The sequence below is a fragment of the Miscanthus floridulus genome, chromosome 6 (genome assembly GCF_019320115.1).
Source record: "Miscanthus floridulus cultivar M001 chromosome 6, ASM1932011v1, whole genome shotgun sequence".
NCBI classification, from domain to species: Eukaryota; Viridiplantae; Streptophyta; class Magnoliopsida; order Poales; family Poaceae; genus Miscanthus; species Miscanthus floridulus.
This window is the reverse complement of record NC_089585.1, coordinates 112,210,106-112,223,202: the sequence shown is the minus strand read 5'-3', so window position 1 is coordinate 112,223,202 and position 13,097 is coordinate 112,210,106. Positions and strand designations below refer to the sequence as shown.

General features: G+C 43.6%; 1 protein-coding gene and 1 pseudogene across 1 annotated transcript; both read left to right on the top strand.

The window, feature by feature from the left end:
• Nucleotides 1-10,627, top strand: part of LOC136461027 (serpin-Z1-like) — a 29,736-nt pseudogene extending 19,109 nt beyond the window's left edge.
• Nucleotides 10,628-11,831: 1,204 nt separating this feature from the next.
• On the top strand, nt 11,832-12,671 carry LOC136461026 (NAC domain-containing protein 83-like). Its single transcript, XM_066460507.1, has 2 exons — nt 11,832-12,054; nt 12,100-12,671. The coding sequence occupies exons 1-2, from the start codon at nt 11,832-11,834 to the stop codon at nt 12,669-12,671; spliced, it is 795 nt and encodes a 264-aa protein (XP_066316604.1).
• Nucleotides 12,672-13,097: the final 426 nt, after the last annotated feature.

The window sequence follows — 13,097 nt, the reverse complement described above, 5'->3', positions numbered from 1 at the left end:
ATGGTCAAAAAGTAGATAGGTTGAGATTATCAATGTCAATCAATGGGGTGAGGATCATTTTCCCAAATTTGGTCCAATCTAGATCATTTGCCAAAGATATTTAACTCGGTTTGATCCAAGGACAAGCTTCTTCACACCTCCAAATAAGGGTTATCTTGTACCATGTTGAGTTAAACACTTATAGCGCATTTTCTAGATCAAACACTAGGTTTAGAAGCCCATAAACATGTCATATGCTACCATTAGATCAAGTCAAGCATAGAAGCAATAGTGGTACCATACAAACATCAAATTCATTTGATTTTCATGAATGAGCCTATTAAATGTGAAAAATGTCTAGATGCACTAAACATGTCCTTAGCAAGGATGTATGCCATGCCAATCAACTTTTACCTTGGATTGCTCGAAGGATAGGCATGTCATATGAGTGGGGGGTGCATCAACACATATTTGAGAAATCCAATATGTTCAACTCATTCCTTAGCTTGCAAAATCTTTTCTCATCCAATGGCTTGGTGAATATATTGGCAAGTTGATCTTTCGGTGCCTACACTCAATGCAAATGTCCCCTTTTTATTGGTGATCTCTTATGAAATGGTGGCGGACATCAATTTGCTTTGTTCTTGCATGTTGAACCGGATTGTTTGTCAACTTGATTGCACTCTCATTGTCACATAGCAATGGCACTTTCTTGAACTTGATTCCAAAGTCATTCAAGGTGGCCTTCATCCAAAGTATTTGTGCACAACAACTACCAGCGGATATGTATTTGGCTTCGGCGGTTGATAATGCAACACTATTTTGCTTCTTTGATGACCATGAAACAAGTGATCTTTCCAACAATTAACATGTGCCCGAGGTGCTCTTTCTTTCAACCTTGCATCCCGCATAATCCGAGTTGAAGTAACCAACTAGCTCAAACTTTACTCCTTTGGGATACCACAAACCAACATTTGGTGTATGCTTCACCTCAATATTCTCTTGGTAGCCTTTAAATGTCTTTTGCTGAGGCTTGGAATCTTGCACACATGCATACACTAAACATGACATCTGGCCTTGATGCAGTCACATAGAGTAGGATTCCAATCATAGACCGATACAATTTTTGATCCACCATATTTCCACTTGCATCACTATCCAAGTTGCCATTTGTTCCTATTGGTGTGCTAATAGCCTTGCTATCACTCATGCCAAACTTCTTGATCATGTCCTTGATATACTTGCCTTGACTCACAAATGTACCATTCTTTAATTACTTGATTGGAAGACCAAGGAAGTAACTTAACTCTCCAATCATGGATATCTCAAACTCATTAGCCATCATCTTTCCAAACTTATCACAAAAGTCTTGATTGGTTGATCCAAATATGATGTCATCAACATAGATTTGCAACACAAACAAGTCTTTGCCAATCTTCTTGATGAAAGAGTGGTGTCAACCTTGTCCATTATGAACCCTTTAGAGAGTAGGAAGTCCCTCAATCTCTCATAACATGCTCTAGGTGCTTGCTTCAAGCCATACAATGCCTTCTTCAACTTGTACACATGGTTGGGCTTCTTGTCATCTTCAAAACCAGGAGGTTGCTCAACATATACTTCTTCATTGATGTAACCATTAAGAAATGTACTCTAAACATCCATTTGATAGAGTTTGGTGTTGTGGGCACAAGCCTAGGCTAGCAAGATTCTAATTGCTTCCAATCTAGCAACCGGAACATATGTTTCTCCAAAGTCAAGACCTTCAACTTGTGTATAGCTTTGTGCTACCAATCTTGCTTTGTTCCTTACTACTATCCCATCTTGATCTTGCTTGTTTCTAAAGACCCATTTGGTTCCAATCACATTGTGTCCCTTTGATCTTTCTACTAATTCTCATACTTGATTTCTTGTGAAGTTATTCAATTCTTCATGCATAGCATTCACCCAATCAACAGCCTGCAATGCTTCATCTATCTTCTTTGGTTCAATAGATGACACAAATAAGAAATGCTCACAAAATGATGTCAATCTTGATCTTGTTTATACACCTCTTGAAATATCACCAATGATAGTGTCCAATGGATGATCCCTTACAATATTGGTTGGTTGGAGAATTGGAACTTGATTGATTGCACTTGCTTGATCATTAGGTTGAGATGATGTACTAGCCACTTGATCTTGTTCATTATCATGAGAGCCACTTGTACTAGCTTGATTTGTATCATCTTGTACATTTGAGTTAGAGAGCACTTGTACTTGATCATCTTCATCATCATTCACTTGCCTAGGCCTCAATTCATCAACATCCATGTTCTTCATGGCATTTGAAAGTTGAATGCCTCTAACATCTTCCAAGTTCTCATTCTCTACTTGTGAACCCTTGGTTTCATCAAATTCAACATCATGAACTTCCTCAAGAGTACCACTATCCAAATTCCAAACTCTATATGCTTTGCTGGTTGAGTATCCAAGTAGGAATCCTTCATCACATTTCTTATCAAACTTGCCCGATCTAGTGCCTTTCTTCAAGATATAGCATTTGCAACCAAAGACCCAAAAATATGCAATGTTGAGCTTTCTACCATTCAAGAGCTCATATGGTGTCTTCTCTTTCAATGGGTGACAATAGAGGCGGTTGCTACAATAGCAAGCCATGTTGATAGCTTTGGCCCAAAAAGATTGACTCACATTGTACTCACTAAGCATAGACCTTGCCATATCAATGAGTGTTCTATTCTTCCTCTCAACAAGGCCATTTGATTGTGGAGTGTACTTGGCCGAGAATTGATGTCTAATTCCAAATTCATCACACAACTCATCAATTCTAGTGTTCTTGAACTCACTACCATTGTCGCTTCTTACTCTCTTGATGGTTGTTTCAAACTTATTGTGAATGCCCTTGACAAATGATTTGAATGTTACAAACACATCACTTTTATCCACTAGAAAAAATACCCATGTGTATCTAGTATAATCATCTACTATCACAAAGCCATATTTGTTACCACTAATGCTAGTGTATTATGTTGGCCCAAACAAGTCCATGTGCAATAACTCAAATACTTTACTAGTGCTTATCATACTTTTCTTAGGATGGGTGTTTCCAACTTGTTTGCTGGCTTGACAAGAGCTACAAAGCTTATCCTTTTAAAACACAACATCTTTCAAGCCTCTAACCAAGTCAAGCTTAACCAATCTATTCAATTGTTTCATTCCAACATGACCAAGCCTTCTATGCCATAACCAACCCATGCTAGACTTAGTGAATAAGCATGTAGATAATTTAGCTTCACTAGCATTGAAATCATCCAAGTATAGATTTTCATATCTAAAGCCTTTGAAGATCAAATTAGAGCCATCTACACTTATGATCTCTACATCATCTACCCCAAATATACATTTGAATCCAAGATCACACAATTGAGCCACGAATAGCAAATTGAAGTTCAAGCTCTCTACTAGCAACACATTGAAAATGCTCATATCATTGGATATTGCAATCTTACCAAGCCCTTTGATCTTACCTTTGTCATTATCACCAAATGTGATACTATCATAGCCATCATTACCATTGGTGTTGATTGAGTTGAACATTCTTGCATCACCAGTCATGTGTTGAGTGCACCCACTATCAAGAACCCAATGCCTTCCTCTGGCTTTGTAATTAACCTACAAAAGAAGATCAATTCTTTTTAGGCACCCAAACTTACTTGGGTCCTTGAAGGTTAGTCACTAAGCTCTTTGGTACCCAAATGGCTTTCTTCTTTGAGCCCATCCATGGTTTACCAATGAACTTAGCCTTTACACCATTTGTACCCCTAGTAAGCATGTAGAAAGAATCAAGCTTAATGGAGGATATATTAGCATTTTTGCTCTTATTTTTGTATTCATGCTCTTTATGACCAACTTGCTTGCAACTAGTGCAAAACCGACCATTGTTCTTCACAAAACTAGTCTTGTGAGGAGCAAAAGCCGCCTTGCCTTTCTTAGGGGTATAGCCCAATCCCTCTTTGTAGAGAGAAGCTCTTTGGCTACCCAAGCACATAAGCAAGCGGTCCTCACCACCATAGGCCTTAGCCAAGGTGTGAGTGAGCTTGTTGACCTCCTTCTTGAGGTTTTCATTCTCAACCATTAGTGAGGCATCACAAGTGAAACCATCACTACTAGATGAGGTGGAAGTAGAAGTACTACAAGAAGGGTTAGCGGGAGGAACAATGATAGGCATAGATAATGATTCATCAATTATATCACAAGTTAAGCCTACATTGCAAGTTTGAACATGCTTCTTTTTATTTTGCTCATCAAGCAAAGTGGAATGAGCCTTTGTGAGCCTTGCCAAGCTTCTCATGGGCTTCCTCTAGCCTCTCATGAGATGCATTGAGCTCATCAAAGGCTTGCTTAAGAGCTTTTAGTTCTTTATGCAAGCTTTTGCATTCCCTTCTCTTGATGTCAAAGTGTTCTCTAGCATCTTCTAGCATATCAAATAGTTCATCCTTAGTAGGTTCATCATCATCACTATCACTTTCATTTTCATTTTCATTATCATGTTCCTCCTCACTTCTATCATTACAAATTTGTACCTTAGTGGCCTTAGCCATGAAGCATGATGGAGTGTCGAAGAGAGAAGGCTTCTCATTGATTGCAATGCTTGCAAGTGCCTTCTTCTTGGTGGTCTTGTCATCATCACTATCATCATCATCACTTGAGGAAGCATCACTATCCCAAGTGACCACATATGAACCACCCTTCTTCTTGAAGGTCATCTTATCCTTCTTCTCTTTCTTTTCCTTCTTGTCCTTCTTGTTCTTCTTGTTGTCATCATCATTGTTGCTATTGTATGGACATTGAGCAACAAGATGATCTCTGCTTCCACATTTGAAGCACCTTCTTGACTCTTCCTTGTTCTTGGATGAAGATTTCTTCCTTCTAGCAGGGTACCCTTTCTTCATCATGAATTTGCCAAATTTTTTGACAAAGAGAGCCATCTTCTCATTATCATCATCATCCCATGAACCATCTTCTTCACTTGATGTTTCTTGCTTTGCCTTGCCCTTGGATGATGTGGCCTTGAATGCCACACTCTTCTTCTTCTCATCTTTCTTCTCATCTTTCTTCTCCTTCTTTTCTTCCTTCTTATCATCATCTCTATATGTATCATCAGTCATTATATCTCCCAACACTTGGTTTGGTGTCATGGTGTCCAAACCACTCCTCACTAGAATAGTGACCAATGTGCCCAATCTTGAAGGCAAACATCTCAAGAACTTATGGGAGAAGTCCTCAAATCACGGTGACCTCGGCTCTAATACCACGTGAAAGGACCTAATGGCTAGAGGGGGGGTGAATAGCCTATTAAAAAAATTCTACAACAATGCTTAACAAACCGGTTAGACAATTATGAGGCGAAGCAAGTGTTGCGCTAGCCTACTAAAAAATGCAAGCCACCTACCACAATTCTAGTTTATATAGTTTCTATCCACACAAAAGCTATGTCACTACACTAAGTTAGTGTGCTCTTAAATGCTAACTAAAGAGCCACACTAACCAAACTAACAAGCTCTCACAACTAGTTACACAAAAGAGCTTGACAACTAGTTTGCGGTAAGGTAAAGAGAGAGAGAGAGAGCAAGATAGTTATACCGTCGTGTCGAGGAGTGAACCAATCAATCACAAGAATCAATATCAATGAAGACCAATCACCTCGGAATCAAATGATGAACACAATAATTTTTTTATCGAGGTTCACTTGCTTGTCGGCAAGCTACTCCTTGTTGTGGCGATTCACTCACTTGGAGGTTCACATGCTAATTGGCATCACATGCCAAACCCTCAATAGGGTGCCGCACAACCAACACAAGATGAGGATCACACAAGCCATGAGCAATCCACTAGAGTACCTTTTGGCTCTCCACCAGAGAAAGGTCAAGAACCCCTCACAATCACCATGATCGGAGCCGAAGACAATCATCAACCTCCGCTCGATGATCCTTGCTGCTCCAAGCCATCTAGGTGGTGGCAACCACCAAGAGTAACAAGTGAATCCCGTAGTGAAACACGAACACCAAGTGCCTCTAGATGCAAACACTCAAGCAATGCACTTGGATTCTCTCCCAATCTCACAGAGATGATGAATCAATGATAGAGATGAGTGGGAGGGCTTTGGCTAAGCTCACAAGGTTTCTATGTCAATGCAAATGGCCAAGAGAGTGAGCTTGAGCTGACCATGGGGCTTAAATAGAAGCCCCCACAAAATAGAGCCGCTGTACCCCTTCACTGGGCACAACACGGGGTGACCAGATGCTCCAGTCATTTTGACCGGACGCTGGACCTCAGCGTCCGATCACATGATGCGTGCCATGTGTCCCCTCTCTTCAAATGTTGATCGGCCGATCTCAACGATCAAGTGATGATCAGACGTAGAAGCTCAAAGTGACAGGACACTGAACCCCAGCGTCCGGTCGTTTCCAGTAAGCATCTAGAGACGACTTTTCACGACCGGACGTGTCCGATCATGCTCGATCGGACACACCCAGCATCCAGTCACACGGCGACTCCCCTATGCGCTGCCACGTCAGCAGGACCGGACGCACCCTGTCAGCATCCGGTCACTAAGTGACCCAGCGTCTAGTCAGAGACTGACGCTGCGTGCCCTCTACTGCCACTGACCGGACGCGCCGATCCAACCAAGACCTATGTCCGGTCACTTACAGTGACCTCCATCTTTTCTATCTAGGGCGCCGATGGCACCGTCGGACTATCCGCACTCTACGGGCAGACACTCCGCTGGTGAAGTTCCTAACCCTTGCTCAAATGTGCCTACCACCAAGTGTATCACCTTGTGCACATGTGTTAGCATATTTTCACAAACATTTTCAAGGGTGTTAGCACTCCACTAGATCCTAAATGCATATGCAATGAGTTAGAGCATCTAGTGGCACTTTGATAACCGCATTTCGATACGAGTTTCACCCCTCTTAATAGTATGGCTATTAAACCTAAATGTGATCACACTCTCTAAGTGTCTTGATCACCAAAATAAAATAGCTCCTACCATTTATACCTTTGCCTTGAACCTTTTGTTTTTCTCTTTCTTCTTTTCAAGTCCAAGCGCTTGATCATCACCATCATCATGTCATGATCTTCATTTGCTTCACCACTTGGAATGTGCTACCTATGTCATGATCACTTGATAACTAGGTTAGCACTTATGGTTTCATCAATTCACCAAAACCAAACTAGAGCTTTCAAGAGGCTGTCACTAGCAAACTCCACCAAATTGCAAAGCAGTATCCAAATGTTGATGCCATCAAATGGTCAAAGGATTGCCCAAAAACATATGAAAGAGGCAAGCCCTTCCTACCAAACCGGGACATCCAGCGCCTACCACTTGGAATGAGAAGGTTCCATGATTGGTACTTGCGTGTTCTCCCAATGAGCATAGACCTCATACAAGCATGCTTCCCCACCGACACATTTGGAAGCCCAGCCAGGAAAATTGTCTTTAACTTCAATGACATGCAGACATGCTTTCACCTAGGAGCAATGGAGATAAATCTAATTCGCATGTGGTGCCTATAAGTCCTTGTCCTCCCGATATGATATGAATGTCATCTTTGAATTTTGTTGTAACTAACCCACGCCATGATTTGTAGAATGCAAGTGCACATTGTCAAACAAATGCCAAGTGTGAAAGCCAGGTATATAGACCCTCAAGCTATAGCCCAAACAAATTTTAATTACCCTAAATAGTAGAAACTGGATGCCAAAGAGCTAGCTACTGCAAAGACTCTTCGGGAGAAAGAGCACATCCGTACGGCGAAACTAAGGGAAGAGTCCCTTAAGGTTGCGGCATACATTGCCCTGGCTTTCAAAATTCTCCAACAACACTCTACTATATGGCTACTTGTCGATGTTTCACCACCGATAGCCTACCATGGGGGTACCCAGGACAGTTTGTTTGGGCTTCAGCGTATGCAGAACTCGACGGTAAACGCAAGAGACAGTCGATTTATCCTGGTTTGGGCCCTCGACCGTGATCGAGTAATAGCCCTACGTCCAGTCGGTGTTAGCCTTTGCGTTGGATTGATTGTCAAGTGTTGTGTTATCTAAGTCCCTTCTCTAGGAACTCTGCCCTCCTTTATATAGTCAGGAGGCCAGAGTCCTAGTCGGTTTATAATGAGAGTTCCTAGTAGGATTACAGAATAATACTACTACTAAGATTACATGGAAAGAATCCTAGTTAGACTAGATCTTCTCCCTTCCCTGTGGGGTATCCCGTGGGTCCTGTATTGACACTACCATACAACTTCGAGTAAGTTCAACTCTATACTTAAAGCTTTGTTCGATATATTTTATTCGATGCAAAAGAGCTTATCTAGTTCTATGATTAAATCCATGCAGCAACCACTGATTTATATAGCCATTGATGTCAGGAGGAGCATGGCATGGGTCTTTGATTCAATAGATAGGGACCCGGTGACATACAAAGCTTCATATCGATTCTCAAGACATATACATATCAACAATCCTCATTAGCTTATATGTTTGTATACATACTTGTAACATCCACTTTTGGATACTAACAAGTTGTATTTGCTAAAATAATTCGAATAGGGCATTTAGGTTCTAGGTCACTACACATCACGGAAGGCATGATCCAGCAAGAAAGGAAAAGCTGGCTATAAAAACACTATATGCGGTAAGTGTAACTTACTTCTTCAGTACTCCATTACATGGTTGTTAAAAGCATTACTTAACATTTTCATATGCAAAACACACAGTGCCCCAAACAGAAGCCTAGGAGTGTACATTGTGGATACTATATATGTTCTATGATGAGTAACACCGGTGCCGATAGGAGACATCCCTTAAGGGTAAGTTTGAACCTCTTCACCCGTAGTATAAAAACTTCGTACATGGTATGAAATACTAAACCGAAACTTGTTCTCTTGTAGTAGAAAGAAGAGAAAGGAATGAAAAGAGACCCATACAAGGATGACCAACTCTTAGAGCTCATCGGCGACCTTTGCAACTTCATATTGGACCAGATTGTATACGTCAAAGGCGCCTACCATGACCGAGAGTCTGACTTAGGTAGAAATCCTCAGTACCAACACCTTCATGAGACTGAAAGGCTAGCTCTAGGACATTGATAACAATGTGTATGGAATTTGTATATTTAATGATGGATTGTATATATTCTTGTGAATTGGACTTGTAATTGTAGTTTATATAATACTCTTGTTCTTGTAGTCTAAGGGGTTCGGAACATTGGTCGCGGGGCGTTCGGCAATGCGAACGTGGTTCGGAACGTTGGTCGCAGAGCGTTTGGCAACGTGAACGCGGTTTGGAACATTGGTAGCGGGGTGTTTGGCAACACAAACGTGGTTTGGAACGTTGGTCATGGGGCATTTGGCAACGCGAACGCTGGATGGAATACGCGGAAACAAACATTGTTCTAGTCGAATTTGAATTATAAATTTAAATTTTTTTGCGAGAAAACGTACTGTAGGGGTGGTTCTTTGAACCGCCCCTACAAATAGGTATTATAGAGGCAGCTGGTACTACAGCCGCCCCTATAAATCGATTTATAGGGACGGCTGGTAATATGAGACGTCCCTACAAATGTATGATTTGTAGAGATGGTTCAGTAGGGACTGCTAGCCAAACAGCCCCTACAAAGGGTTACGAGCCACCCCTAAAAAACATTTCTGTAGTAGTGACTACTACGCAGAGGTGCGCTAGGCATTCTTTAAAACCATGGTAAACTTGGAATCTCCTTTCTTCTCGTATGTATGGCTCACGAATTTGGTGTTCTTGGAGACAACTTCGTTTTGTTCCTTGATGATCTACGCTAGCTAGAGGAGGTGAGGAGCCTAATCAACCAGTGGATCGCTAGCGCGACGGCCGGCCAAATCAAGGACCTTCTTCCCACAGGCTACTTCCACCACGGGACACCAGCGGTGTTCGCCAACGCACTCTACTTCAAGGGTGCCTGGGAGCGCAAGTTCGACACCCGCCTGACGTGGGACAAGGCCTTTTTCCTGCACAACGGTTGCATTGTCCGCGTGCCATTCACATCGAGCACCAGCAAGCAGCGCACCGCCTACTGGCCTAGCTACAAGGTCTCAAGGCTTCCCTACGCGCAACAAGGCGGCGGCGTGCACTGGCTGTTCTCGATGTACATCTACCTCCTGGACGCGCACGACGGCCTACCGACGCTGTTGCACAAGCTGGGCGTGGACCTGGCGCTGCTTGAGAGCTCCAGAACTCTGATGGCAGAGGTCCGTGTGCGCGCGTTCTGGGTTCCCAGGTTCACCGTGGCATACAGGACAAACGTGAGGGAGATGTTGGTTGACTTGGGGCTGCTCCTGCCCTTCGATCGTGTCGCCGCCAACTTCGGCGACATGGTAGAGGTGGGGGCGCTAGAGCCGCTCATCATGTCCGATGTCTACCATGAGTCCTTCGTGGAGGTGAACGAGGAAGGGACCAAGGCGGCCTCCACAATCGCTGTCGCTATGCGCTTCGGCTGCGCGTGCATGGAGTCACCGGTGGACTTCGTCGCCGACCACCCGTTCGTGTTCTTGATAAGGAGGAACTCAGCGGCGTTGTGGTTTTTGCTGGACAAGTGATCGACCCATCGATTTAATTCTCAGTAGTTTAGATGAGTGATGCTTTTCATGTTCTTTTGAGTGAATATAATATGGTGATAATTTGGCCCTATTCGGCTTACCCCATATTCGGCTTGTTCGGCTTTTTTGAGCCGGAATAATGTTTTTCTCTCACAACAATTCAGCCAGAACGGCGTTTTTAGCCAGTTTCAGCCAAGTTTCTGACCAGTGAACATGGCCAAAAATATCAGAGCTAAATTGAACCATCATGCAAGGGAGAGTGTGGGACCCATGGTCCATGGACCATATCCAACTAGATAGTGTGCCAAATGCCATCGTCCATATCCTTTCATCAAGTTCCATCGTCCATGCCTCCCAACAACAAGAAATGAAAGACCTAATGTCACCATCGCCCAACTTGTTAATGGTGTAAGCAGCACCAAATCGAAGGTGAGGGGTAGGGAAGAAGGACACCAAGCTGGTATACGGCTTCTTAGCCATCGTCCTGATTTTTACTTCTGGGCATTGGATTTAGCATTTTTGTTTATGTATATTTCGAGTTCAAAATCAGCTGGATTTGCTTCAAAATGTGGCATGATTGTTAGTCTTTTCTTTCCTAAAATGGTCCGGATGAAATGGGTGCCTGTTTGAATTAGTTGTCTTTCTTTCCTTTTGGATCCTATGGGTTGTGGTGTGGATACATGTTCTTTCTTAGAAATGTAGCTCTCCGGTTAGGAAGAAGAGCAACAGAGCTCTGATTAGTGGGCATACTTTGTTGAATCCTCTGAGAGTACAGTTTTTGTAAATTTCTCACCCATTCCTTGGTCTGCCATTGATGTCAGCAAAATGGACGAACAAGGATCCTCTGAAATTCATATGAAAAAACTATGTTTCAAGCACAAGAAGAGGCGGTCGAATAAATCATCCGGATCTCTGCGAGTACTCGTGTGATGCCAAGTTGCCAACCGCCGATAGGAGGGCAACATTGATTCATTGTTTCTTACTCGGCTATTCCTACTTGGTATCACCCTCGGAGCTCGGACATGTTTTAATTTCCTGTTGTAGGGTCGGAGTCCGACTTGAGAACAACGCATTTTTGGTTCCCACCATTTTATAAATGCCCCCTGTTCCCTAGTGCCCACCCCGATTCTTTCGCGTTTCTCCTCTCTACCACCACAGCACGCCATGCACGCTAAAATCCCTAGCGAGCTACCGCCGGTAGGAGCAATAGAGCCACCGTCCATGGCCACGGAGCAGGGTCTTCCTCCTGGCTACCGTTTCATGCCCACTAACGAGGAGGTGGTCGAGCTTTGCCTGCTCCCTTGCATCCAGAACCAGCCCCTCCTGCCGAATGACATCATCGAGGACGATCCGCTGAGCTCGCCACTGTGGGCTCTCCTCGAGAAGCACGGGCGGAGGCACCAGGCCTTCTTCTTTGCGGCGTGTCAGGCCATGAACGCCAAGGGCAACCGCTAGAAGCGCTCCTGCGTGGGACACGGGACCTGGCAAGGGCAGGGCAAGAGGAAGCGCCAACAGGAAGAAGAAGGGCAGGAGGTCAAGAAGAAGCTGCGCGTGTGCGTGCGCAGCCGCACCAAGAAGATTGAGATCGAGTGGGACAAGTATGCACTCAACTTCCAAGAGCACGGTGTCAAGGGCAGCACGGGCTGGGTCATGCATGAGTACTCCATCACCATGCCGCCTGAGCTAGCATGGTCGTCGGTGAGGGTGTACTGCATCCGCTTCAGCAGCCATGGCAAGAACACCAAGAAGAACAGCAGGGATGCGCAACATAGGGGCGACGACAATGAGTTCAAGGATGAGGAGGAAGTGGATGACGACGCAGCAGGAGCAATCGCCACCACTACCAGGAGTGCCGCAGAGGAAGACGCTGCCCTACTCATCGAAGACTACTTCACTTCTTTCCCTGTGGTGGCAGTGGATGTTGTCAACGCCAATCCTGCTGATGGGGTGGACGCAGGAGCAGGCTATGATCAGGACTTGCCCGGGTTGGTGGATGACGACAGTTTTGACTTCATGAACTCTTTGCCTGACCTGTTGCCTAGTGTCGACTTCTCCCAATGAGCTGATCGTGCTGGACGACGCATGATCAAACACGCCGTAGATTGATTTAGCTCCTTAACTTGTTGTAGCTCTGAGATAGCGAATTGCTGTATCTGTAGAATTTGTGCGTTGGTGGATTCTTCAATTCCTAGGTGGGAACTACTTTTTTATGAAACCGAGTTTCTACTGCCTTGTTAGTACTAGTTTAACCTTCTTGACTTGTCTTAACGACGAAATGATGTCTTATTTGTGATCATTGGTGAGTGTGGACGATTCAAAATCTACTCATGTCTCTGCTATTGTTTTGTTTTACTATTTTCAGTTCTACTTGTATACGATGAATGATACTGAAAGAACCATGATATATGTTGCAGAAGGTAAGAATTACTATGAAGTTGTAAACTCCTCGGTTGCATTACTAAGCAACTCCAACAAATTAATTATTAA

Excerpts from the sequence above, each read along its gene's own strand:
- LOC136461026 (XM_066460507.1), top strand. The coding sequence starts at position 11,832 with ATGGCCACGGAGCAGGGTCTTCCTCCTGGCTACCGTTTCATGCCCACT. Across the intron at positions 12,055-12,099 it reads TCAGGCCATGAACGCCAAGG|GGCAGGGCAAGAGGAAGCGC; the intron begins GCAACCGCTAGA and ends GGACCTGGCAAG.